General features: G+C 42.9%; 1 protein-coding gene across 6 annotated transcripts in view; it reads right to left on the bottom strand.

Annotated features, from left to right (window-relative positions):
• KCNQ2 (potassium voltage-gated channel subfamily Q member 2) overlaps window positions 1-26,938 on the bottom strand; it is a 126,591-nt gene that overhangs the window by 41,238 nt on the left and 58,415 nt on the right. For 4 of the 6 annotated variants that reach the window (XM_026688460.2, XM_087959165.1, XM_026688461.2 and 1 more), the window contains exons 6-9: window positions 26,488-26,598; window positions 23,863-23,958; window positions 22,804-22,898; window positions 7,055-7,084 (exon numbers count right to left, since the gene is read on the bottom strand). In XM_026688460.2, the coding sequence (XP_026544245.1) occupies window positions 7,055-7,084; window positions 22,804-22,898; window positions 23,863-23,958; window positions 26,488-26,598 (332 nt within the window). The remainder of the gene's footprint in view (window positions 1-7,054; window positions 7,085-22,803; window positions 22,899-23,862; window positions 23,959-26,487; window positions 26,599-26,938) is intronic. The other 2 variants (XM_087959164.1, XM_026688463.2) reach the window with 1 other exon arrangement.

Here is a 26,938-nt window from a genome sequence, read left to right as displayed (position 1 = left end):
AACCATCTCATGGAAAGTTTTTCCCTCCCTTGGGATTGTGTGTCTGTACCATATATTGCAAATACAGAAGAATGGGAGGTGAATTAGGAATTTTCATCTCTAGATGTTCTCCAGAAGCAGGATGAGCAGATAAAACTAGTATGAGAAAGGAGGAAGGTGTCTCCAAATGGGTGACTGACTGGAATTAGCAGAGATGGCAAAATTGTCTGCCCTTAATCAAAGAAAAAAGACACATTTAACTTTGTTTCTGCTTGGAAACCACTTCTGGACTTTGTGCTCGAGGTGGAAAAAAAATGAATCTCTGAATTTGGATTTCGATGGTTAGATTTAGTTTTGTATTTATAGAAATGGCTTGTATATATTATTACATATACTGTATATGCTGTATATATAGTACTATAAACTACATATAGCCTCAACTTTTTAAAAGTAAAAAAGGTGCATCCACATGCAATTTTTTTTTCTACCATGCTAAAAAGAGTCGAGTGGTGAAATGTGTAGTATGAAGGGTATTTAAGTTCTCCATCATTCTTGGAAACCTAGTTTGTGATCCCAACTCAGTCCAGTGAAATGCTGGATCCCTGCTAGATCCTTCTCGTTCTGTCCAGACTGCCTGATCTCCAGCATTTTCAGCCATAGTGTGATATGGTTCAAGACCCCTACCTCAAATCTGCTTTCTACTCCCTGGGGGGATCACAACCCACAGTTTGAAAACTCCTCGCCTAGACTGAATTTCCTTGCAAGAACTCCTTTTTCAGCATGTCCAGGAACTGAATCGTTATTCGGATTTGGGATACAATGTGAGCATCTTTCTCTGACAATTCATTCATTCCTTACCCTGAAATTCCTCAGCAAGACTGAGTGGCTCACTTGAATGCGCCCCTCAAAAAACCAATCAACAAATTGTCCCCCAAAATTTGTCTGGAATGAATTAGCCCCCAAAATACCAGTTTGTTGCCAAAAAAAAAAAAATAGCAACGTGACGCATGTATGAACCACGTCTTCGTTACGACATAAACTTAATGAGAATTCTTATAACTTCCTTCACTTTGTCTCCACCCTTGAGACTTTATTCCCATTCCTTCCAGAATATGTGGTTTTGTTAGATGTAGCATGCTTTTGAATAAAAGAACCGGGCACAAAGAATCATACAATCACTGGAATAAAACAAAGTACATGCAGTAGAATGTGAAAATTTTAAGAAATTTCACCTGGTCTGTAGGCTTTATTTGAGGCCCTGAACATGGAGAGTTGTTTTTTTCCTGTTACTATCAAGACAATCTTGACTTCTTTTTGATAGCTAAGACTACCAGGTCTGAGCTGCAAAACCTCAAATGACCACTAGATGGTGACAATGAGACACCACAGATGTGGTCCTTTACTGCCACCTAATGATAGCCTGTAGTTTGGCAGCTCAGATCCAGAAACCTTAATTAAAGTATATAAAACAAAGTACTGGACGGTACACACTCCCGGTAGCGAAAGGCACACTGTGAGTTGTTGCTGGAAGCACACATAACAACCAGGCAAAGTCAGCATCGCTGGTCATGCCTCAAAGCAATCGGTTACAAAGCAAACACAACATGGGTGGCACAAACAAGCTACACTCCCACAAGTACACCCATGCACACACCACAAAAAGATATTGGGGACCGGTTGTGATGAAGCCGGTGTAAAAGAAAAGTGAGAGTGAGGCGGGTCATCAAAGGTCAAAGAGAGAGGTTAGGTCATTTGTCCAATGCTGAAAAAAAGACTGTATCCTTCTCTACAGGTAATCCTCAACTTCCGACCACAGTTGAGCCCAAAATTTCCCTTCCTAAGCAAGACAGTCAAATGAGTTTTCCTTCATTTTACAATCTTTCTTGCCACGGTTGTTAAGTGAATAAATGCAGTTGTTCAGTTAGTAACACAGTCGTTAAAGGTCGCCAAAGGGGATTATGTGATCCCGGGACATTGCAACCGTCATAAATACATGGCGGTTCCCAAGTGTCCAAATTTTCATCACGTGACCATGGGATTTCTCCAACGATCATTAAGTTTGAAAAAGTTTCCCAAGCAGTGGTGGGATTCAGCCGGTTTGCACCAGTTCAGGTGAACTGGTTGTTAAATTACCCACCCACCCATCAAAGGGCGCTGCACTGCGCTGCAATGGAGGAACGGCCAATGCAGCAACTGACACAAGGGAAGGAGAAAGCCGCTTTCCCTCTTTCTTGTCCCCGCTCCTCCTCCTTCCCTTGTGCCAGCCGCTATGTTGGCTGTTTCTCCATTGCAGCGCAGCGTAGTGCCAAGGATCCACTTTGATAACGGGTGGTGATGGTAATTTAACAACCGGTTTGCCCAGGGTCAGGTTGGCTATCGCGGGAGGCTCATCCCGCATGAGCTGGAGCTGGAGGATGGGGGTGAGCTACGCCTCCCATAACAGCCAACCTGACCCTGGGCAAACCGCTTGTTAAATTGTTTGAATCCTGCCACTGTTCATAAGTCACTTTTTCCAGTGTCATTATAATTTTATACAGTGAGTAAATGAAGGGTTGCAAGATGAAGGACTTAGTCAAACTCAAGCTGTCTCGCTTAGCAACATAAATTTGGGGCTCTTTGGTGGTCTTAAGTTAAGGACTATCTGTATTCCCTCTCGCAGATGTATATCCTACCTTCATCCATGGGAAGAGAATGAGCAAAAACAGCAATAACATTCATCTCTCTATTACGTTCTATCCTAATTAAAAATGAAACAGCTTTTGTTCTTGTGACAAGGTGAAGGACAAGTTTGGTACATATGAAATGAAAAGCAAAATCGGAGCTGATCCGTGCCTCCCTTTTCACAGTTACGACTTTTGCAGCATGGATCATGTGATCAAAACTCAGTGTCAACTCATAAAATATTTCTCTGGCCTTTTTAGAGTTGCCAACAGAAAGGGAGGGGGGAGCAATGCAGCAACTTGCAAAACCGAAACTGCATTCCATAAATGTTTTCAAAGATAGTAACTAGGTGAGTGAAGTTTCTGCTGTGCAAAATTCTAACTGGAGAGCATGATTGATGACTCTTGGCTATGGATGTGTCCCATTGGAGAATATGAATTACGATACACCCAGGGGGTGGGGTGGGGGTCAAAGGTGACAATGAATGATGTGTCTCAGAGTCGACTATACCCAGGCAGTGCCGGCATGTTAACTCTCAATAAATCCTTTTTAAGTTTTGGAAGTTTGGCTCGAGACTCATTATTTAGATGGGGGTAACTGCCGGAATCCTGACACTCAGATGCCTGGCAACTGGCTCATATTTATGACCATTGCTGTGGCCCAAGGTCATGTGATCACCTCTTATGACAAGCAGAGTCAATGAGGAAGCCAGATTCACTTAACAACTGGGTTACTAACTTATCAACTGCAGTGATTCCCTTTACAACTGTGGCAAGAAAAGTCATAAAGTGGGACAAAACTCACTTAACAAATGTCTCACTTAACAACAGAAATGTTGGGCTTAATTCTGGTTGTGAGTCAAGGACTACCTGTATAGTAAGCCAGACTTATTGCAATTGAGCAAGACAACCTCTATTCTATTGTCTGGTTACAGCGATCTTCAAACTTTGAAACTAAGAGCTGTGGACTTCAACTCCCAGAATTCCTCAGGCAGCAGTGTTGGCTGAGGAATTCTGGGAGTTGAAGTGCACAAGTCTAAAATTGGCAAATTTGCAGACTCCAGGCCTAGAACATTTAACCCCAGGGGTTTTTTTTTACACAAGGCAACTTTAAGGATTCCCCAACCAACATGCTGGGAGTTGAATTCTACACATCTTAAAATTTCCAGATTTAAGAAAAAAAGCACTGATTCAACTCAGGGACAATATCTTAAAAAGGACAGCATGCTCATATGTATCTGGTCGAAGCTACAATGACGTCAAAATGACATCTTCCACGTTATGGCATCTTCACACAAATTATACTAAAAGCCTGATTTGCATTATTTCATGTCATGAGTCACACGGCTTTCTTTACTGCTTTCAAATGCAATAGTTTTGATTGAGATAATATGCTAATGCTTCTAGAAGCCAGGCTGTAAATTCTGGTTTACTGTTGTATAAGCATGCTGGCTGGGGAATTCAGGAAGGTGAAGTCTGCCATATATCTTTAAGTGCTGAAGTTGAGAAACACTAAATTGGATTTAGCTGTCAAACCTCAGCTCCATTTTTAGCCCAGCTTAGCATTCATACAAACCCAATACATCAGAAAGTATAGTTTGATGAGTTTCCTATTTCAGGAACACAGAGTGTAGCAGAGCTGGGAGAGTGGTCAAAACTATTTAGCTCCATTTGGTTTAGAATAACAGTACCACATTGTTTGCTGGCTATTTTTAGATAGATAGATGGATGGATGGATAGATAGATAGATAGATAGATAGATAGATAGATAGATAGATAGATAGATAGATAGATAGATAGATAGATAGATGATAGATAGATAGATAGATAGATAGATAGATAGATAGATAGATAGATAGATAGATAGATAGATAGATAGATACTGTAGATAGGTAGGTAGGTAGATAGACAGACAGACAGACAGAGATAGATGGATGAGAGAGAGAGATGGAGATATGGTATACTGTTTCTGTATGTGTTTGTGTGTGTGTGTGTGTGTGTGTGTGTGTGTGTGTGTGTGTGTAGGCGTGGATGGCTCAACAGTTAAAGATGCTGAGCTTATCTGCTGGAAAGCTAACAGCCCAGGTTCGAGACCCAAGCACTGCGCGACAGGGTGAGTTCCCGTTCCTTGCTCCAGCTCCACCTAACAGTTTCGAAAGCATGAAAATGCGGAGTAGATTAATAGATACCATTTTGGTGGGACGGTAACAGTGTTTGTCGCGCCTTGGCATATCTATTGGAAATCTAGATCAATGACTAGTTTACAAGCCCTACGTTCAGTGAAAAGGTCCCGACTCACAAATACTGCATTTCTTGACCTTTTTATAGTAATTGCAAAGAAATCATTATAACATTTACATGCAGAAGATCCCTATCTCATTCCCCAATATTCCATCCAGATGGGATGGGGAATTATTGTTTTCTTCCCAATAATTAAATAGCAGAGAGAAAGAGAGAGAGATAACTGGACTGAATGGAGAAAGACTAACACTGTAATGGCATATGGGAATGACCTTGGAAGACAGGAGGAAAGCTGCATCTAGGGCAATGGTGGATAAAAGGCAGATGAGTCTGCAGAGGCAATGGGGACATGGAAACATATCAGAAGAAACCCTCCCTAGTTTCTTGGGCTGTACAGGTGGGTGGAAGGAGAAGAAGCACTTATAGAGTTGCAAAATTCTGTTAATGCAACCTTGCAATATAGTAGAGCTAATATTTTGGGATAAGCTTCTGGTGCGGACCACATCACAAAGCTGACCCACCTACAAAGTGGTTTAATATGCTAAGAGTGTGCTCCCCTACACATTTAACCTAGTTACTTAATTAACTACTTTTCTAAGTGTTCTAAATACATTTAAACTGCCAACTGCCCAGTCAAACTCTTGTATGCCACAGAAAAATTAACAGGCTAAAAATAAATAAACTTTGGTGGAGTCCTTGGTGTTCTCTGAGCTTGATTGTTTTGTAGCAGACATTTTATTATCCAACTAGGTAACATCATCAGGGCTAGAAGGGAGTGTGGTTTGCTTGCTGCTTATATATAAGTGGTTTGTCATTGTTGGTGCGAGTGTTCCTAATAGTTCCCTGATTAGACTGACAGGGCAAGTCACTTGGACATAAACCAAGAGCAAACCCCACTCCCTTCTAGCACTGATGATGTTGCCTAGTTAGGTAATAAAACGTTTGCAGGAAAACCACCTAGCTCAGAGAGCATCAAGGACCCCAGAGTTCAACCCCAAACTGCAAATATTCCCTTCTACTGGTATTAAACTTAAGGCAGTGGCCACACAATTAACATCTAGTTAAGCATGTCGATATAACCACAAGTGAAAACACAGAGGAAGGAAACAAAACTTACAGATTATGGGTGCTGGTGGTGGGAATAAAAAGGAAATGTGCAGTGGAGTAGAAAAGCCATCAACTGAGAAAATATGAGAGACAATGAAGAGGATTGCAGGAAGCACAATTGTCTAAGGCAGAGGTCTCCAAAGTTGGCAGCGTTAATACTTGCAGACCTCAACTTCCTGAATTCCTCATGCTGGCTCCGGAACTCTGAGAGCTGAAGTCCACAAGACTTACAATTGTCAAGTTTGGGGGGCTCTGGTCTAGAGTGAAAGTAATTTGGTTGCTAATGGAGCACTAGCACTGGCACTTAGACTTATATACTGCTACACAGTGCTTTACAGCACTCTCTAAGCGGTTTACAGAGTCAGCAAATTGCTCCCAACAATTTGGGGTCCTCGTTTTGCCCACCTCGGAAGGATGGAAGGCTGAGTCAACCTTGAACCTGGTGAGATTTGAACTGCCAAATTTCAGGCGGCCGGCAGCCAGCAGAAGTAGCTTACAGTACTGCACTCTAACCACTGTGCCACAGTGGCTCATATCTGTGTTTACACCATGCCAGGCCAGGCTAATGGCAAAAATCAAGTATTCTTCTAATTTAGGAAAAACCAGTGACCAGAAATAGCTGTATAAATGCAAGATAATTCAAATATTTGCTGACCAACTGAATTTCACCGCAGTACTCACCTGCTGTCTTCTACAGTAGCTTGAAAATATCTTTTCTTAATCTGTGGGTCAGAGGAGGAGGTCAAAAAAGTCAAGAGGACTTCCACAATGGCGTGATGGAAGCTTCCATCTTGATTTTTTTTAACCATACCCTTCAGATACTTCTGTGGTGACAATGCCCAGCACAATTTGATATGCATGTAAAAGAATACACAATCCTTGGTTTGACGGCCTACACAAGGTAGTTTTTGCCATATTTTGTAGAGATTTGTCATTTAAGGAAACCTGTTTTGCACGCAATACAGAAAAGTTGAGTGAGTTTCATTCCAAAACAGACTGAGGAGAAAAACAACAACAACGAGAGCCACAACGTGACACACAAACACCCATTCACATGCACTGCATACCTGGAGGCACCATAGGTTTGTGGTTGTGAGCTTTCAAGTATTTTCAAAAAAGGAGAGGAAAAAGGAAGAGGAGGGGAAAAAAAATAAAGAATATTTTGAAATTAAATAGGAGGGGTGGGTGAGAAACAGAACAAGGAAAATTAGCATAGAGCCCAAGTAGGTTCCATTGAGTAGGCAAACTCCATACATGAATCAGCCGGCGAGTATCAATGTGCCTTAGAGATTACAATTTATAAATATTTTAAGTAAATTTATCAGCCATGACAGGTGCAATTTGTTGCTTCAAAAACTGAACCACAAATGATTACTTCTTCAGAGTCATCATTAAAAACCCAACTCGAGAGTATTAAAATGTGTTACTGGATATAGTAGGGGTGACATGATAACAGTGTTCCAATATTTTAGGGGTTGCCACGAAGAAAAGGGAGTCAATCTATTCTCAAATGCACCTAAAGGCAGAAAAAGAAGTAATGGGTAGAAACTAATCAAGGAGAGAAGCAACCTAGAACTAAGGATAAATTTCCCGATATTGAAAGCAATTGATCTGTGGAACACTTTGCCACCAGAAGTTGTGGGTTCTCCAACAATGGAGGTTTTTAAGGAGGAATTGGACAGCTACTTGTCTGGTACAGGGTTTTCTGGAGGTTTTTAAGAAGGAATTGGACAGCTACTTGTCTGGTACAGGGTTTTCTGTTTGACCACAAGGTTGGACTAGAAGACCTCCAAGGTCCCTTCCCACTCTGTTCTATAGGTAGTCCTTGACTTGCCACCATGACTGGGACTAGAACTTCTGTCGCTAAGCAAAATGCTTGTTAAATGAGTCATGCCCAATTTTATGACTGTTTGCCATGGTTATTCAGTGAATCCGTGCAGTGAATCAAATGGTTGTGAAGTGAATCCATTGACTGCTAGTCAGAAGGCAGCTGGGAAGGCCACAAACGGCGATCACGTGAGACATATCAGTTGCCAACCGCCTGAATTTTGATCATGTGATGCTGCGACGGTTTTAAGTGTGAGAACCAGTTGTAAATCACATTTTTTCAGTGCACTGTACCTTCTGTCAGCCTCCAAGAATCCTTCTTCTGCTTATCTTTCCGGCTGCCATAGAAAGAGGGGGGCAGAATAATTGGACTTCGTGGCGGGAAGAGTACTGGAGGTTTAAGTTGGTAAAATGTAAAAGTTGGGATGTTTTTTTGACTAAGCTTACTTGCTTACTGCGCAAATGTAGCCCCTTATCTGCCTAAGCCAAGGTAAAAAAAAATTATTAATTTTCTATTGTTTACATTTATTAGAGCTTAATAAACATCATGTTGTCTGGGTATTTAATCTGCTTAACGATACAGAATTACATTTTTAATCTCCACTCCCTTTTTTCCAATTACTGGTAAAATAAATTCCATGTTTGATAATATTCTGCATCTTCTTTCTGTTTAATTTTCAATGTAAGCCTATCCATTTCTGCACAATCTAGTATCTTCCTAATTGTCTCTTCATCTTGTGGTATTTCTTCATTTTTCCAACATTGTGCGAATATAATCCTTGCTGAAGGTTCAAGGATATTTAGCCAGGGCTAAACATAGCTAGTATCAGCTTTGGAAGCCATATTGAGACCAGACGCTTCCACGCTGCCACATTCTTGACCCTGGGAAAATGGGAAGGGGGAATTTCTTGGAGGGTATGTAGTTAGACATAATAGCATTCTTCTTCTAAGTCAAGGTCATGTTATTTCTGCACCTGGGTGAGGGGATGTCTCAAATTGGGATGGAAGGTGATTGGGGCATGTGATGCAATGAGGGGTGCAGGGGATGATGGATTTGTAGTTTTTTTACTTATTGCACGGAAGCCCGGAACTTTCAGATTCGGGATTCCCCAGATGTGCCAGTTTACTATCTAAATATAACAGAACTTTTGAGAAGATTGTCTGTCTCGGAGTTATTGTTTGGAGTGGAGGTTTTCTGGAACGCTGACAGCTAGTTATTTTATTCCAGGAATAAGCCATGTAACATAGATGAGGCATAGTTACTATATGAGAGGGTGTTTCCCCGAGAAGACTCATTCCACCCACAATCTATGTACTGGTGACAAATACATTCCCACTTTCCTTGCTCTTTTATTCAGATAAATCCACCTCGTTTACGCTGATCTCTTTTGGCCTCCAAGTCTCCTATCTCCCACCTCAAATCAGTCACCAAATCCATCCACAGGACGGCTGGATGGCTGACACGTCTCTACATTCATCTCCGATTTTAGAAACCTCTGACAACAGGACTGTAAAAATGCGAGCTGAGCAAACCAACCTTCGATTATTCACGGTGGAAATCCAACCACTTCTTTATAGCAGTTACACATCTCCTAAGCAAAAGATTCCTTACCTATGCTGAAGGCAGGACGAAAAGCAATGGATGGAAACTAATCAAGGAGACAAGCCACCTAGAACTAAGGAGAAACTTCCTTAGGAGGTTAGGAGCAGGAAGTTAGACTAGAAGACCTCCAGGGTCCCTTCCAACTCGTTATTCTGGGGGTTTTTTTCCCGATAAATCACAACAGGCTAAGCCACTGATCCACATCATGGCTGGATTATTTCCTGACAGTGAGAACAATTAATCAGTGGAACAACTTGCCTCCAGAAATTGTGGATGTGCCAACACTGAAAGTTTTTAAAAAGATGTTGGATAACCATTTGTCTGAAGTGGTGTAGGGTTTCCTGCCTAGGCAGGGGGTTGGACTAGAAGACCTCCAAGGTCCCTTCCAACTCTGTTATTCTATTCTATTCTATTCTATTCTATGCTATGCTATGCTATGCTATGCTATGCTATGCTATTCTATTCTATTCTATTCTATTCTATTCCTCCCCTTAGCTCCTCCATAGTTCAATTATAACATTTGCATGCAGAAGATCCCTATCTCATTCTCCAATATTCCAACTCTATTCTACTCTATTGTTCTCTTCTATTAAGTCAAATGCAAACAATAGTCACATTATGATTTAATCTGCAAGAGCTGGCCAATTTATCAACAGTAATCACGCTCCAGGCTAACATGTCTGCATGTTAGAAACGGGTATGCTATAGTATAGTTTAATTAGAACTCAATCAATCCTGAAAATGAGCCAAATATCAAGACAGAATAACTGCAACAGATAACAGATAATCAGAGCTGGAAGGGACCTTGTAGGTCATCTAGTCCAACCCCCCGCCCAAGCAGGAGACCCTACACTATTTCCGACAAATGGCAGTCCAATCTCTTCTTGAAAGCTTCCAGGGATGACACTCCCACAACTTCTGAGGGCAAAGCTGTTCCATCGGTTGATTGTTCTCACTGTCACTGCGTCTTGTTAGATAGATGATCCAGTGTTCCAATCTGCCGAGATCCTTCTTCCTTCCAAAGTGTTTGCAATTTTCCCCAATTTGGCGTCATCTGCAAATTTGATGAGTTCCCCTTCCAACCCCTCACGCAAATGAAGATGAAGCCCACAGATCTCCTGCTGATCTCCAGGCTGAAGGATGGATAGATGGAAGGGGAGCAAGGAAAAAAAAAAAAAGTTGAGAAGACTTCCTGGTTTCTCTATTACCTTCCCTGGATCAGAGCGGAGGTCTCCAAATTTGGCAACCTTAAGATTATGCTGGCTGAGGAATTCTGGCATTTGAAGCCCACAAGTCTTCAAGTTGCCAAGTTTGGAATCCCCTGGTGGGATTCAAAAAAAACTTACTACCGATTCGGTGGGCGTGGCTTGGTGGGCGTGGCGTGGATTGGTGGCAGGGTGGGATTCAAAAATCCCAGCAACCGGTTCGCTGCCCGGTTGCTGGGTGGGCGTGCCCATGGTGGGCGTGGCCTATGACAACTTCCTGTTTTCGGCTTCCGATGTGCCTCCAGAGCCCGGGGGAGACTATTTTCGCCCTCCCAAGGTTCCGGAGGCCTCCCCAGGGCCTCTGGGAGGGCAAAAACAGCCTCCCCCGGGCTCTGGAGGCCCTCCGGAAGCCAGAAATAGGTCTGTTTCCGGACTTCCGGAAGGCCCGTTTCCCCCCTCCCAGAGCCTCCATGTAGATCCTGCAGTGACCTCCATCAAAAATGGGCCACATGGAAACTCCTGGGAGGAGAGGGGAGAGCGGGGCCAGCCGGTCAATTGAAATATCAGTTCGGCGAACCAGATGTAACTAACATCTGGTTTGCCCGAACCGGTCCGAACCAGTAGAATCCCACCTCTGCTTGATGGGTGTGTCAGGGGAAGGATACTGTAAAATCTCCATTCCCTCCCCACTCCTGGGGGAAGGTTACTGCAAAATCCCATTCTCTCCCCACCCCACTAACCTGCTTTCCAGCTCCGTTCTCCTGTGCAGGGCAACCAAAGAAGACCCAGCCGATCAGCTGGGACTCAGGAGGCAGAGAATAGATGGGGCAGGGCCAGTTAGAGATGGTATTTGCCGGTTCTCCGAACTACTCAACATTTCCGCTACCGGTTCTCTAGAACCGGTCAGAACCGGCTGAATACCACCTCTGAGAGGAAACATGGGTTGAGTATATTAGACTTTCTCCCATCCAAGACTTGACAGCTGATGCTGGGTGAGGACTTCTGTCGTATCTCCTACTCAAACTGGAGGAAGATACCATCAGGGCATCACTGTTCCCTGCCTCTGCACCAGCACATCATCTCTTCCAGGGGTTACCCAGAGAGCAGGAGAACCCACCCCTTCACTACATTTGCTGAATTCTAATATGGGGTTTCAGTCAGGAACCTTCTGCTTTTAGCCGCCACAGTGTAAAAAAGACACTGAGACTCTAGAAAGAATGTAGAGAAGGACAACAAAGGTGATTAGAGGGCTGGAGGCTAAAAGATATGAAGAACAATTGCAGGAATTGGGGACAGCTAATCTAGTGAAAAGAAGGACTGGGGGGTGGGGGAAATGATATCAGTATTCCAGTATTTGAGGGGCTGCCACAAAGAGGAGGGGGTCCAACGTATTTTCCAAAGCACCAGAAGACAAAACAAGAAGCAACGGATGGAAACTAATCCAGGAGAGAAGCAACCTAGAACTGAGGAGAATTTTTTTTTTCTCACAGTGAGAACAATTAACCAGTGGGACTGCTTGCCTCCAGACATTGTGGGTGCTTCAACACTGGAGGTTTTTAAGAAGAGATTGGACAACTGAGCAGGGGTTGGATTAGATGACTTCGAAGGTTCCTTTCAACTGTATTATTCTCTTTATGTTGGTTCTCTCTTATGAAATGGCTCCACCTCAACCCACAAATTCACCAGGAGAACAGGGGAATGAATTTAAGGCACTGCAGATACACGAGCCATTTTGCACTTTTCCGGTTGGCAGGAGGTAAATCGATTATTCCACATCACTTCACAGCTGCATCTGTGAGATTTTTTGCCAAGCCAAACTGAACAGAGGAGCCCAGACCACGAAGGCTCAGGAGATACGCAGCTGACAGCCCAAGACGAACAGGCAGGCAGGCAGCCTATTCCTTGAGATGCTTTTAATTAGTTGGTATTTTTCATCCCACCTTTATTACCTGATCAGCAATTGAAGGTGGGCGCACATACATAACACTCCTTCCTCCTTCTGTTTTCTCCGCATCAACAATTCCTGATGGTGGATTGGACTGAGAGAGGGACTGGCCCAAAACCACCCAGCTGGCCTAAGGCAGAGCTAGAACTCACCGTCTCCTGTGATTAGTCCAAAGCCACCTGTTTTCACGCTTAAGGTGGGACTAGAACTCACCAACTCCTGGTGATTGGCCCATAGTCACCCAGCCTGCTTCCATGCCTAATGTGGGACTAGAACTCACAGGTGATTGCCCAAAGTCTCCCAACCAGCTTTCACACCTAAGACAGAACTAGAACTCGCTGTCTTCTTGTCACCCAGACAGCTTTCACACCTAAGGTGGATCTAGGTGAATTCTAGTTCCGCCTTAGGTGTGAAAATTGGCTGGGTGACAAGAAGACAACTGTCTCCTGGCTTCTAGCCTGGTGCCTTAATCACTATACAGGTGTTGTGGCCTGCCGGCAGCTAGCAGAGCTGGCTGCAGAATCAGGCAGTGAGGAGGTTGGGGAGGAACATGGGCCAGTCCTGGAGGCTGAGGAAGGCTCGGACGAGGGCTCTGCGTCAGAGGCAGAGATGGGGCCAGGGCAGTCTGGCAGTCATCAGCTGCCTTCAGAGTCGGACAGCAGTGAGGCAGAGGAGCAGCTGGAGCTGGTTCCCAGCCTGCGCATGAACAGAGCTGCCAAAAGAAAAGAACAATTACAAACTAAGGGTCGACGTGGGAGTAAAGCTACAGGTGGACAGTGAATGGCCCCTCCCATAGGGATTAAAAGAGGAGCAAAAGGGGAGGGGGCTTTCGCAGGAAACAATTCGTTCGTTGCAGCAGTGTGAAGATCTGTCTGTGCATCTCAGAGACTCTGTGCTGAGTCCTTCCTTGTCAGCACTGCGTTTGGAAATATTTACTTGGCAGCTCTCCAGGCTAGATAAGGTCTGTGCTCCTAATTACACCCTTGAGAGACTGTTTGCCAGGGCTTTGGCTGAAAGTGAAGGCAAGAAATTCACCTTCGTTTAATAAAAGGGGTTTTGCTGGGACAAAGAGTCTGCTTAGTGCTTTTTGGGGAAGCTGAGGTCAGAACAACAACAACTTACGACCTCAATTGAGCCCAAAATTTTTGTTGTTAAGTGAAACATTTGTTAAGTGCGTTTTGCTCCATTTTATGACCTTTCTTGCCCCAGTTATTAAGTGAATCACTGCAGTTGTTACGTTAGTAATACGATTGTTAATTGAATCTGGTTTTCCGGTTGACTTTGCTTCTCAAAAGGTTGCAAAAGGGGATCAATGTCCCCAGAACGGTCATAAATATGAGTCAGTTGCCAAGAGTCTGAATTCTGATCACTTGAACAGGGGGATGCTGCAATGGTCGTAAGTGTGAAAAACGGTCTCTCAGTGCCATTGTAGTTTTCAACAGTCACTAAATGAACTGTTGTAAGTTGAGGACTACCTGTTACCACTGATATTACTGCATTAAACAGAGTTGGCTTCAGCAGCCCCATCTCTAGAATTCTAATTCTGAAATATTTTTTATATTTTTTTTATATTTTTTTCTTTATATCAGGGAGCCCTTCCTCCAAAAATTGAACTAGCCCCTGCAGTCACCTAGTGTATGATTTCATCATCATAAGAATAGAATAGAATAGAATAGAATAGAATAGAATAGAATAGAATAGAATAGAATAGAATAGAATAGAATAGAATAGAATAGAAGTGGAGGAGTGGAGTAGGAGAATAGAAAGAGTGGAGTGGAGTGGAGTGAGGAGTGGAATGGAATGGAATGGAATGGAATAGAATAGAATAGAATAGAATAGAATAGAATAGAATAGAATAGAAAGAACAGAACAGAATAGAATAGAATACAGAGGAAGGAAAGAAGGAAAATGAAATGGAATGGAATGGAATAGAATTAGAATAGAATACTTTATTGTCATTGCATTCCATGAATACAATGAAATTTGAAAGCTACTCCAGCACAGTGCCCCAAACTCCACATCACAATAACACTACAGAGTTTAAAAATTAAAATAATAATAGGACTAAATCACAAATGCACTGTTTGATTCAAGCCTTGGAAAAGAAACTTTTTCTCAATCTATTAGTCCTCATTTTAAGACACCTATAACGCCTCCCTGATGGTAATAGATTGAAATATGAATGACCAGGGTGAGAACAGTCTGTGGAGATTTTTAGTGGTCTAGAGCAGGGTCTCCAACCTTGGCACTTGAAGACTTGTGGACTTCAACTCCCAGAATTCCTCAGCCAGCTTTGGCTGAGGAATTCTGGGAGTTGAAGTCCACAAGTCTTCAAGTTGCCAAGGTTGGAGACGGGTGGGATTCAAATTTTTAACAACCGGTTCTGTGGGCGTGGCTTAGTTGGTGGGCGTGGCTTGGTGGTCATGTTATTGGCTGGGTGTGGCCAACTCAACATCACTCACATCGAGGTATGCATCTCCTCGCCTGGCCTCTCATGACTGTGGGGATGCTGCAACAGTCATAAGTGTGAAAAATGGTCATAAGTCACTTTTTTCAGTGCCTTTGTAACTTTGAATGGTCACTCCACATAAGCAAAGTACCAGTAAAGGAGGGGAAAATAACTCCAGAGAGGTTCCTGAGATAGGAAGTCTGATCCTGCCAAGAACATAAGAAGGGTTAAAGGAGAGGCAGTTTCTGTAAGCAACACCAGAATGTTTCCTTCCTGCCTTCCTTACAGGATTAGGCCAGTCATTTCTTCTAACAACCGGTTCTCCGAACTGCTTAGAATGTTAACAACCAGTTCTAGCAAATAGGTGCGAACTGGTAGAATCCCACCCCTGGTTGGAGACCCCTGTTCTAGAGAGGAGTCTGGTCTTCGCAATCTCTTCCAAAGAAGAAAGAGAGCAACGGATGAATTTCTGTGCTGTGTTTATAATTCTCTGGAGCATCTTCTTATCCACTGCTGAGCATCCAGCATACCACACCGTTACACAGTATGCCAAAATGCTCTCAATGGTAGACCGGTAAAAAGTAACCAGCAACTTCTCACCCAAACCAATCTTTTTCAGCAACCTCAGAAAGTGCAGGCGCTGTTGGGCCTTCTTTGCAGTGGCCATAGTGTGGACCGACCAAGGAAGATTGTCGGAAATATGAGTTCTTAGAAATTTAAAACTATGAACTCTTTCCACACAGTCTCCATTGATATATAGTGGGAGAGGCTCTGCTTTGCATCTTCTGAGATCTAATCACTAAAGATAGATAGATAGATAGATAGATAGATAGATAGATAGATAGATAGATAGATAGATAGATAGATAGATAGATAGATAGATATGGATATGGATATGGATATGGATATGGATATGGATATGGATATGGATATGGATATGGATATAGATATAGATATAGATATAGATATAGATAGATAGATAGATAGATAGATAGATAGATAGATAGATAGATAGATAGATAGATAGATAGATACGATATATATAGATATCGATATATATATGAGATATTTATATGAGATATATATATGAGATATATATAAAAACAGAGGATTTTTCTCTTTAGTGACTATGGGGTGATTACCCTGACAGCCATTTAGCTTTGCTCACCGCAAATACCAGGGCTAGAAACTTTAAAAAGATTCCCAGTTTCCTTGTTTAGTGCACAGAGGCAGATTATAACTGCATATATTACAGAGATTTTATTTACCTTAATCGTGCGGCTCCTCAACAGTTCCGCGCAGTGAGTTATTAAAGGAAGCTGCAAAATTGCTTAACATATACCCTAAGTGGATTGCTTGGTAATGGTGAAAACTCCGCCCGTGATTTTAAAAATGCTCTCCAGGGGCTGACAAACATTAATTAATCTTCTCCCTGCTCACGTTAAGCTTTATTAAACCTAATTACAAGGAGGAAAATGAAGCCCATAAAATCTGGCTGGTAATGGAAATGATGACGCCATGGCAGAAGGGGGGGCGGGTTGTTTCCAGAGGTAAACTTCTGCTGAAGCTTCCCCTTGCCCTACAGGTGGTCCCTGACTTACAATAGTTCGTTTAGTGACCATTCCAAGTTACAACGGCACTGGAAAATGTGACTTATGACCGTTTTTCACAGTTACGGCCTTTGCAGCATCCCCCTAGTAATATGATCAAAAAATTCATATTTTTGGCAGGTGGTTCACATTTATGACCATGACTGTGTCCCAAGGTTATGTGATGCCCTTTCTGCGACCTTCTCAGAAACAAAATCAATATGGAAGTTGGCTTTACAACTGTGGCAAAAAAAAATCGTAAAACAGAGCAAAACTCACTTAACCAATGTCTCACTTAGCAACGGAATGTTTCTGCTTGAGCAGGGGGTTGGACTAGAAGCCCTCTAAGGTCTCTTCCAGCTCCATTGTTCTATTATTCTCATACCCTGTCCTTGGCTGGAATATTATGGCCCTTTTCAGTTGTTGGGTTCTTTTTTTTAATTAAGGAAGGACACTCCTGTTGAATATTAAGAGGAACATCCTGCCGGTAAGAACAGCCGTTCAGTGGGACAATTCACCTAAAACTGTAGGAATTTGATGACTGCCTATCAATGGTGGTTTATATGGGATTCTTGAACTGAGCTGGGGATCAACTTAATGGCAAAGTCATACATTCTATGATTGCCTGGTCCAGCCAAATATATCACCTGGTGGCCTCCCATTCAAACAACCAGATAAATATGAGCCAGCAGTGGGCGGCAGCAGCCAAAAAAGCCAATGCAATTCTAAACTGCATTAACAGAGGGATACAATCAAGATCAAGGGAGGTACCAATACCACTCTATAAAGCCTTAGTAAGACCACACCTAGAGTACTGCATCCAGTTTTGGTCACCACACTATAAAAAATATGTTGAGACTCTAGAAAAAGTACAGAGAAGAGCAACCAGGATGATTAGGGGACTGGAGATTAAAACATATGAAGAACGGTTACAGAAACTGGGCATGGCTGATCTAGTGAAGAGAAGGACCAGGGGACACATGATAGCAGTCTTCCAATATCTGAGGGGCTGCCACAGAGAGGAGGGGGTGAAGCTATTTTCCAAGGCACCCGAAGGCCAGACAAGGAATAACGGATGGAAACTGATCGAGGAGAGATTCAACCTGGAAATAAGGAGAAATTTTCTGACAGTGAGAACCATCAACCGATGGAACAGAAATTGCCTTCAGAAAATGTGGGAGTTTCATCACTGGAGGCTTTCAAGAAGAGATTGGACTGCCATTTTTCAGAAATGGTGTAGTCTCCTGCTTGGGGAGGGGGGGTGGACTAGATGACCTACCAGGTCCATTGCAACTCTGTTAATCTGTTAAACACGACCCAGAACACATTTACCCATATTCTGGAATTTGAAAACACTCTCCAAACATTTTTCAAAGCTTTTGAACGCAGACGATGTCCATTCCAGTCACTTCTAACAGTTGTGCCAGGATTTGCTTACCCAGTTTGTGCATTTTTATTTATTAAATTTATACCCTGCTCACCTCGCTATCCAAAGTCTTCTCTACCACAGCAACCAGAAAGGCAAGTGACAAGAAGCAGAGCTCCTGTAGAAATGCAGCATTTTCTCCCGGAAGTGAATTTGATTACAACAACTGTGATGCTGAGGACTTCTGAAGGAGATTAAAAATTCACCACCCCAATCAATTATTCAATTGATACAGAGCTCAGCTTAGCTTAGGTGCCCGAGAAGCTCTGTAAAAATAGATCAAGGGGTTGCTTCCTGCACATCATGCACAAAGTGATTATATCAACACTCCCAAATACACTGGGAATATCCAGAATGCCGGAGCAAGCAGAAAAACTAAAATTAAGGCCAGGAGAAATATAGCAGTTCCTGATGATCTGATAAACTCTAAGTGAACTATGGTTTCCTGTGTTTCATAAAATCTGTCACACCTGACTGGCCTCTACTGAACTGCATCGACTTGTATATCCTCATCAGTGGTGGGATTCAAAAATTTTTACTACCATTCTGTGGGCGTGGCTTGGTGGGTGTGGCTTGGTGGGCATGGCAGGGGAAGGAAATTGCAAAATCCCCATTCCCTCCCCACCCCACTAACCTGCTTTCCAGCTCTGTTCTCCTGTGCAGGGCAACCAAGGAAGACCCAGCCGATCAGCTGGGACTCAATGGGAGGCAAAGAATAGATGGGGGCGGGGCCAGTCAGAGGTGGCATTTGCCGGGTTCTCCGAACTACTCAAAATATCCACTACCGGTTCTCCAGAACTGGTCAGAACCTGTTGAATACCACCTCTGACCCTCATCCAGAAGGACAGAAATAATAATTTGGGCCTCATCCAAGATTCCTGACCTGGTTTTGTTTTTTGTAAAAAAAAGAAGACAAGATTATTTAGTTGTTACTGAAAAGAATCGTATGCTGCTGTAGGTGCAGAGACAGCCAGTTTGGTGTAGTGGTTAATGAAACAGGTTAAAAAACCAGGAGACCGTGAGTTCTAGTCCTACCTGAACAGAGGTGGTATTCAGCAGGTTCTGACCAGTTCTAGCAGAAATTTTTAGTCCGGAGAACCGGCAAATCAGACCTCTGACTGGCCCTGCCCCCATCCCTTCTCTGCCTCCCATTGAGTCCCAGCTGATCGGCTGGGTCTCCTTTTGTTGCCCCGCAAAGGAGAACGGAGCTGGAAAGCAGGTTAGTGGGTGGGGAGGGGATGGAGATTTTACAGTATCCTTCCCCTGCCATGCTCACCAACCTACGCCTACCAAGCCACGTCATGCCCAAAAAGCCACACCCACAGAACCCGCAGTAAAAAAAAATTGAATCCCACCACTGGTCCTACCTGAGACATGAAAGTCAATTGGGTGACTTTGGACTTTGGAGAAGATGGTGAGTTCTAGTCCTGGTTTAGACATGAATGCCTATTGGATGGTTTTGGGCCAATCACTAAGAGAGTTTGAATTCTAGACCTGCCTTAGGAATAAAAACCCGGTTGGGTGACTGTGGGCCAGTCACTCTCTGTCTCTCTCTCTCTCTCTCTCTCTCTCTCAGCCCAATCTTTTCCTACAAGAACCTCCATCCTAGCAAGGCATAGCAACACCAACTCCGTTTTGTGCACATATTCATAATGCAGTTAGTCCTCGACTTACAGTGGCTCATTTAGTGACCGTTCAAAGTTACAACGGCACTGAAAAAGTGACTTATGACTGTTTTTACACTTACAACCGTTGCAGCATCCTCCTGGTCACATGATCAAAATTCAGGTGTTTGACAACTGACTCATATTTATGACGGTTGCAGTATCCAGGGGTCACTTTTGCGACCGTCTGACAAGCAAAGTCAATGGGCAAGACGGATTCACTTAACAGCCATGTTACTAAATTAACAACTGCAGTGATTCACTTAAAAACTGTAGCAAGAAAGGTCATAACAACTCACTTAACAACTGTCTCATTTTGCAACAGAAATTCTGGGCTCAGTTGTGGCTGTAAGTCGAGGACTAGCTGCATTTTCCTGGAGTTTATTCTCACATCCTCTGAGCCAAACTTCTAAAGCAGGGGTCTTCAAACTTGATAGCTTTAAGATTTGTGGACTTCAACTCCCAGAATTCCTCCTCCAGTCATGTTAGCTCAGGAATTCTGGGAGTTGAAGTCCACAAGTCTTAAACTTGCCAAGTTTGAAGGCCCTTGCTCTAAAGCGTATTTTTTTTAACGAGAACTGACAGAGAAAACCACAAGACATTATTATCTCTGCTCGGCCTTATAAAACCCCAACCAAGACCCTGTTTGTTTGTTTCATTTAATTTTCTTAGCGGCACTTCCTGCTATTTTCAAATTTCAACCATAACAATACAAGAGCAAACAATAGATACAAACTCAAGGTAAACCGCACCAAACTTGATTGCAGGAAATACGACTTCAGCAACAGAGTGAGTGGTCAATGCATGGAATACCCTACCTGACTCTGTGGTTTCTTCCCCGAACCCCAAAAACTTTAACCTTAGACTGTCTACTATTGACCTCACCCCTTTCCTAAGAGGTCTGTAGGAGGCGTGCATAAGTCTAACCCTCTTCTGGCTTGTGCTTGATCTTCATTCTTCCAGGTAACCAGACCCTTCCCATAATACCCAGGTACCATCTATTCTGTACCCTTTCATCTGTTTTTTTTTCCGACCTAAGGATGAAATGGAGTCTTTACACTCTTAGTCCAACATAACCGCCATAAACCAATAAACCTCCCTCCTTCTATTTTCACAACAACAACCCTGTGAGGTGGATTGGTCTGAGAGAGTGTGACTGGCCTCAAATCACCGAACCAGCTTTCTTGCCTACCTAAGGCAGGACTAGAAATCACGGTCTTCTGGTGATGGGCCCAACATCACCCAGCCAGCTTTCATGCCTAAGGTGGGACTAGAACTTACCGTCTCCTGGTGATTGGCTCAAACTCACCCAAGGCTTCTATGACTTAAGGCAGAACTAGAACTTACCGTCTCCTGGTGATTGGCCCAAGAATTACCGTCCCTTGATGATTGGTCCAAAGTTACCCAGTCGGCTTTCATGTCTAAGAGTGGATTAGAACTCACTCTCACCTGGTTTCTAAACCAGCACCTTAACCACTACATCAAACTTACTCTCCAATAAGTGTTGTGATGTTGTTCATTTTATTTCATTGTCACTTCCTGGGAGTTTTTCTATTTTGTTTCTAATTTCTAATTTTTTAAATTTTTTCTAGCCTTCCTAATTTGGTCTCCTATCCAATACTAATCAGGCCTGAAATTGCTTAGCTCCTTCATACAAACAGCCAAATTCTGCTACCCTTTCTCATTCCACAAAAGAAATAATTTGCAAATGCCCAACATCACCATCTCAATCAAGTACAACCATTTCTATAGTCAGCTAAATTTTCTTAATGCAGTTGAGTCATTCAACCTAATTTATATCTATGGCTGCTTTCCCTAATCTTGTTTTCTTCACATGAGAAGGTGTGTCTTCCCAAAATTCCTTCTCAGCATAATCCAGGGAATTCTGGGGATTGTAGTTCCAATATATCTGGAAGACACATACTAGGGAAGGCTGCTTTATTCTGTGATCACCATTCTCTCTGGAGATTATTTTCACAAAGAATTAAAAACCATGTTCTCCATGTGTTCTGCTCCCCGTTTAAATTTTGGTTAGAAACTGAAATTATTTAGTCACTCTGAACTTTAGCGACTTTAAGATGGGTGGACTTCAACTCCCAGAATTCCCAACATGGCTGACTGGGGAATTCTGGGAGTTGAAGTCCACTTATCTTAAAGTTGCCAAGGTTCAAAAACAGCAAAAGGTTCAAAAACTCTAGGATGTTCAGGAAAGGAATCTACATTTGCAGAAAGGATGTTCCACAATTCATTTTCCACATCATGGATCAAAAAAAAGAGCACAGGTCAAAATGCTAGATGATATAGGAAGAGAAAAGCCATGGGGGGAAAATGGAAAAAAAGGGGTTGTTTGTTATTATTATTATTATTATTATTTTACCTACTTTTCAAGGCCAGCCTTTCAGACCGTCTTCAGGTTCCTGACATGGCAATTGTCAGAAAACAATACCCACCGAGAACAGGCGCAGAAAAATAAAGACGATGGCCAACGGAGAAACATAAATGTGCAAGAAAAGAAAAAGAAATTAATATAAACCAATATAAGCAATGGAGGAATGAATCTAAATCTAGCATTTGAAAACAAAAAGTGACTTCTAGAAAGAGAGCTTCCCAGTGAGTTTTAAAAACAAAAACACAATGAGAACAAAACATTTTGGCGAACGTAACGAAAAATAAGCAAGATGGATAGAAATGCAGGTAGTCCTTGGCTCACGACCACAATGAGCCCAAATTTTCTGACCAAAGGAGTTGTTAAGTGAGCTTTGCCCCACTTTACAACCTGTCTTGCCGCAGTTGTTAAGTGAATCACTGTAGTTGTTCAGTGAGTAACACAATAGTTGAGTGAATCTGGCTTCGCTATGGACTTTGCTTGCCAGAAGGTCGCAAAAGGAGATCACGTGACCAGGGGACACTGCAACCATCATAAATGTCAGTTACAAACATCTGGGTTTTGATCGTGTGACCATGGGGATGTTGCAAAGATCATAAGTGTGAAAAACACTCATCCGTCACTTTCTTTAGTGCTGTTGTAATTTTGAACGAACACTAAACAAATGGTTGTAAGCCAAGGACTACTTGTAGAGGAATCATGGACCTGGATGAAATGCTTACCTGTACATGGGAACGGTGACGGTCCGTTCGTAGTAATTCCAGGTAGAGTGCAAATCGGTTCGAGTGAGGTTAGTGGCGTAGAACCTCCAGGCAGCCTGAGAGAATATAAGGAAGGAGAGGCAGATATGATTTCAAACAAATGAAACAAGCAAGTAATGAAGTTAAACTTGGTGGTGGCCCAGTGCTGAGAATTCAGTATTGCAGGCTAATTCTGCCCACTGCCGACTGCCAGTAGAAAGTTCGATCCTGACCAGCTCAAGTTTGACTCGGCCTTCCATCCTTCTGAGGTCAGTAAAATGAGGACCCTGATTGTTGAGGGCTATAGGCTGAGTCTGAAAACTGCTTTGAGAGAACTGTAAAGCACTGTGAAGTGGTATACAAATCTAAATGCTAATTCTATTCTATCCTTATTTCTATTCTAGTTCTATTCTAGTTCTATTTCTATTCTTATTTCTATTCTATTCTATTTCTATTCTTATTTCTATTTCTATTCCATTCCCATTCTGTTCCATGCCATATTGCAGGCTAACTCTGTCTGTAGTTCAATTCTGACCGGTTCAAGGTTAACTAAGCCTTCCATCTTTCCCAGGTTGGTAAAATGAAGACCCAGATTGTTTGTTGAGGGCAATAACAGGCTGACTCTGTAAACCGCTTAGAGAGGGCTGTAAAGGCACTGTGAAATGGTATATAAGTAAGTACTATTGCTATTGCTAACTTAGATTTTGCAGGGGAGAAACTACTTTGTCGTTATCTTTGATATATGGGTAGTCCTCAACTTACCACATCTGATGGCCAGAATTTATGTTGTTAAGCAAACTGGCTGTTAAGTGAGTTATAGGCTGGCTGGGGGGGACAGGCCCTTCTAAGAAGTTCTAAGCAAGAATCCATTAGTCTTGAATTGCTCTCCCAGACGGGGTCCCAAGATCCGGGATGGAGCCTGCTCTAAGAAGGTTTTACAGCATGAATCGATTCTCTTCCAGCACCTTCTTGATCCATTTCTATCTCCTAGGAGACCCAGCGCTGCCTTTCCTGAGCCCACCCCACATTCTCTCCACTCACCTGAATTAAACCAGCTGCAGGATTTCTTCTTTTTTCAAAGTGCTTCTGACGATGCTGCTCTTGAACCTTCAAGGCGAAGCCGGAACCTAGAATTCCCTGAAAATGATATCAACAGAATTAACAGAATAATAGAGTTGGAAGAGACCTTAGAGGCCTTCTAGACCAGCCTCCTACTCAAGCCCCTATACCATTTCAGACAAGTGGTTGTCCAATCTCTTTTTAAAAACCTCCAGTGAGGTTTTAAACCTACAATCCACAGCTTCTGAAGGCAAGCCGTTCCACTGATTAATTGTTTTTACTGTCAGGAAATTCCTCCTGAATACTGGGTGCTTCTCTCCTTGATTAGTTTCCATCCATTGTTTCTTGTTCTTCCTTCAGGTGGTTTGGACAGTAGCTTGTCTCCCTCTTCTTTGGGACAGCCCCTCAAATATTGGAACACTGCTATCATGTCTCCCCTGGTCCTTCTATTTGGCTTGTTGGAAGGCTGTACATGGCTGTACATGTTGTGGTTCGCCGGCAGCCTATGCAGACGGAAGCAGAATCGGACAGTGGGGAAGAACAGGGACCAGTCCTGGAGTCTGGGGAGGACTCGGACGAGGGTCCTGCGTCCGATACAGAGATAGGGCCAGGGACATCTGGGAGTTATGTACTGACTCTGGAGCCTCCAGAATCTGACAGCAGCGAGGCAGAGGAACAAGGGGAGCCTGTTCCCAGGGTGCATATGCGCAGAGCTGCCAGAAGACAAGAACAGCTAAGACAAAAGGGGTGACTCAGGAGTAAGGCTTGGAGGTGATTGCCCCTCTCATATAAGGTATAAAGGAAGTGCAAAGGTAGGAAAACCTCTGCAGGAAGCAATGTCGTTCGCTCTGATTGGTTTGGGCTCTGAAAGCTCCGTGTTGAATTTGTTCTCCATTTGGTTTGGAAAGACTAATCGGGACTTTTAATCATTGGCAGCACTTCAAGTCAGATAAGGTGTGTTCTTATCAGATGGCTTACAAAGAACTTTAGCAGACGTCCCTGGGAATAATTATAACCGGTTAAGACTCATTCCGAGCTATGAAGGACCATAATTCACAGCCATTGAACTAAAATAAAAGAGTTTTGGATTTTATATGTGTTTGTTGGTGTCTCAGGAAGCCTTGATCAGAACAATACATGCCAGTTGCCAAGGGCCCACATTTTGACCAAGTGACCACAGGGGTGCTGCTATAACTGCCACTGGAACCTTGAACCGTCACAAAATGAAGGTCACAAATGACCGTGGGATATTGAAACCTTCATCAATGTGCGATGGTTGCCAGGTGCTTCAATTACAATCACATGTCCATGGGGACGAAACAAACAAAATGTTTAAAAGTTATGATGTTTAGGTAGCTATTTACCAAGCATATCTAAATTACACTGAAGTCACCAGAACATCTTTACAACCCTCAAAGCACATCGCAACTTTTGAGCAGCCCTCGTTGTTTGGAAAGTGAAAGTTGAAAAATTTGGCCTACCCTAATGGGGGACGCAGAGTTGCTCGTAATGGTGAGGACCAGTCGTGTCACTTTTTTTCAGCTGCGCTGTAACTTCGAACAGTCACTAAACAAATGTTGGTAAGTCAAGGACTATCTTTAGACACGTTCAGTTTCATCACCCAGCAAGGAAGTTGCTTCGCCCAATGAAAATGGGGTGTTTTAAGCTTGCAAACTATTCAGAGGCCAGAGGCAATGTGGATGCTTCCCATCCTAAGTAAGCCACAGCACTGGATATGGTTTGGCTTTTTTTCCAAGGAAAGGGGGCTGCAGAGGACTTTACTGAGCCACGGTGGCGCAGTGGTTAGAGTGCAGCACTGAAGGTTACTTCTGCTGACTGCCAGCTGCCTGCAATTTGGCAGTTTGAATCTCACCAGGCTCAAGGTTGACATCAAATCATACTAGGAAACAGTCAATATAAACCGTAAGGATACAAGCGACAAAGTAACAGTCATACAGTCACAAGTGGGAGGGGATGAGTGATAAGGAGTGATGAGAAGATTAATGGTAATAATAGTGCAGACTTTGTAAATAGTTGGGCAGTGCTGAGGGAATTATTTCTTTAGCAGAGTGATGAAATTCAGGGGAAAATCGTTCTTGTGTCTAGTTATTTTGGTATGCATTGCTCTATAGTGTCGTTTTGAGGGTAGGAGTTGAAATAGTTTGTGTCCAAGGTGTGAGGGGTCTGTAAACATTTTCACAGCCCTCATTTTGACTTGTGCAGTATACAGGTCCTCGATGGAAGGCGGGTTGGAAGTAATTGTTTTTTTTCTGCAGTCCTAATTACTCTCTGAAATATGTGTCTGTTTTGTTGTGTTGCAGAACCAAACCAAACAGTTATAGAGGTACAGATGACAGACTCAATAATTTCCTTTTGAACTGGATCAGCAGCTCTTTGGGCAGTTTGAACTTTCTGATTGCTGGCTGCCTGCAATTTGGCAGATCGAATCTCACCAGGGTCAAGGTCGACTCAGCCTTCCGTCCTTCCGAGGTGGGTAAAATGAGGACCCAAATTGTTGGGGGCCATAGGCTGAATCTGTAAACCGCTTAGAGAGGGCTGTAAAGCACTGTGAAGTGGTACGTAAGTCTAAGTGCTACTGCTACTTACTGCTGGGAGAGCAAAAAAGGAAACCCCAATCAAAGTGAAGGTTGCTGCCAGGAGACGCCCATTCCAGGTTTGTGGATACTTGTCCCCATAACCAATGGTGGTCAGAGTAATCTGGAGGGAAAACAAAGGCCATTGTATGGAACCTTCAAAATTAATATTGGCACAGGAGCACAATCAAAAAAATCTGATGTACATTTGTCAACCTACACAGTAAAAACAAGCATTTGAGGTTGTATAATTTATTTATGTAACAAATTAAGATACTAAAACTGAGGCTCAAATACTTTGGCCACCAAATGAGAAGAGTGTCCATGGAGATTCTCAGTCATCCCAAACATGGTTCTCAGTCAACCCAGCTAAGGTGCTTTTTTCAAAAGGCAACTGGACTTTCTTGGTTTTTTTCCTTGAAGATGTTTCACTTCTCATCCAAGAAGCTTCTTCGGTTCTGGCT

This window comes from Notechis scutatus, chromosome 3 (genome assembly GCF_049901735.1).
Source record: "Notechis scutatus isolate UNSWTSFEM ecotype Mainland chromosome 3, rNotScu1.2, whole genome shotgun sequence".
NCBI lineage: Eukaryota > Metazoa > Chordata > Lepidosauria > Squamata > Elapidae > Notechis > Notechis scutatus.
Note: the sequence above shows the minus strand (reverse complement) of the source record. Positions and strands in the feature narration are given on the sequence as shown.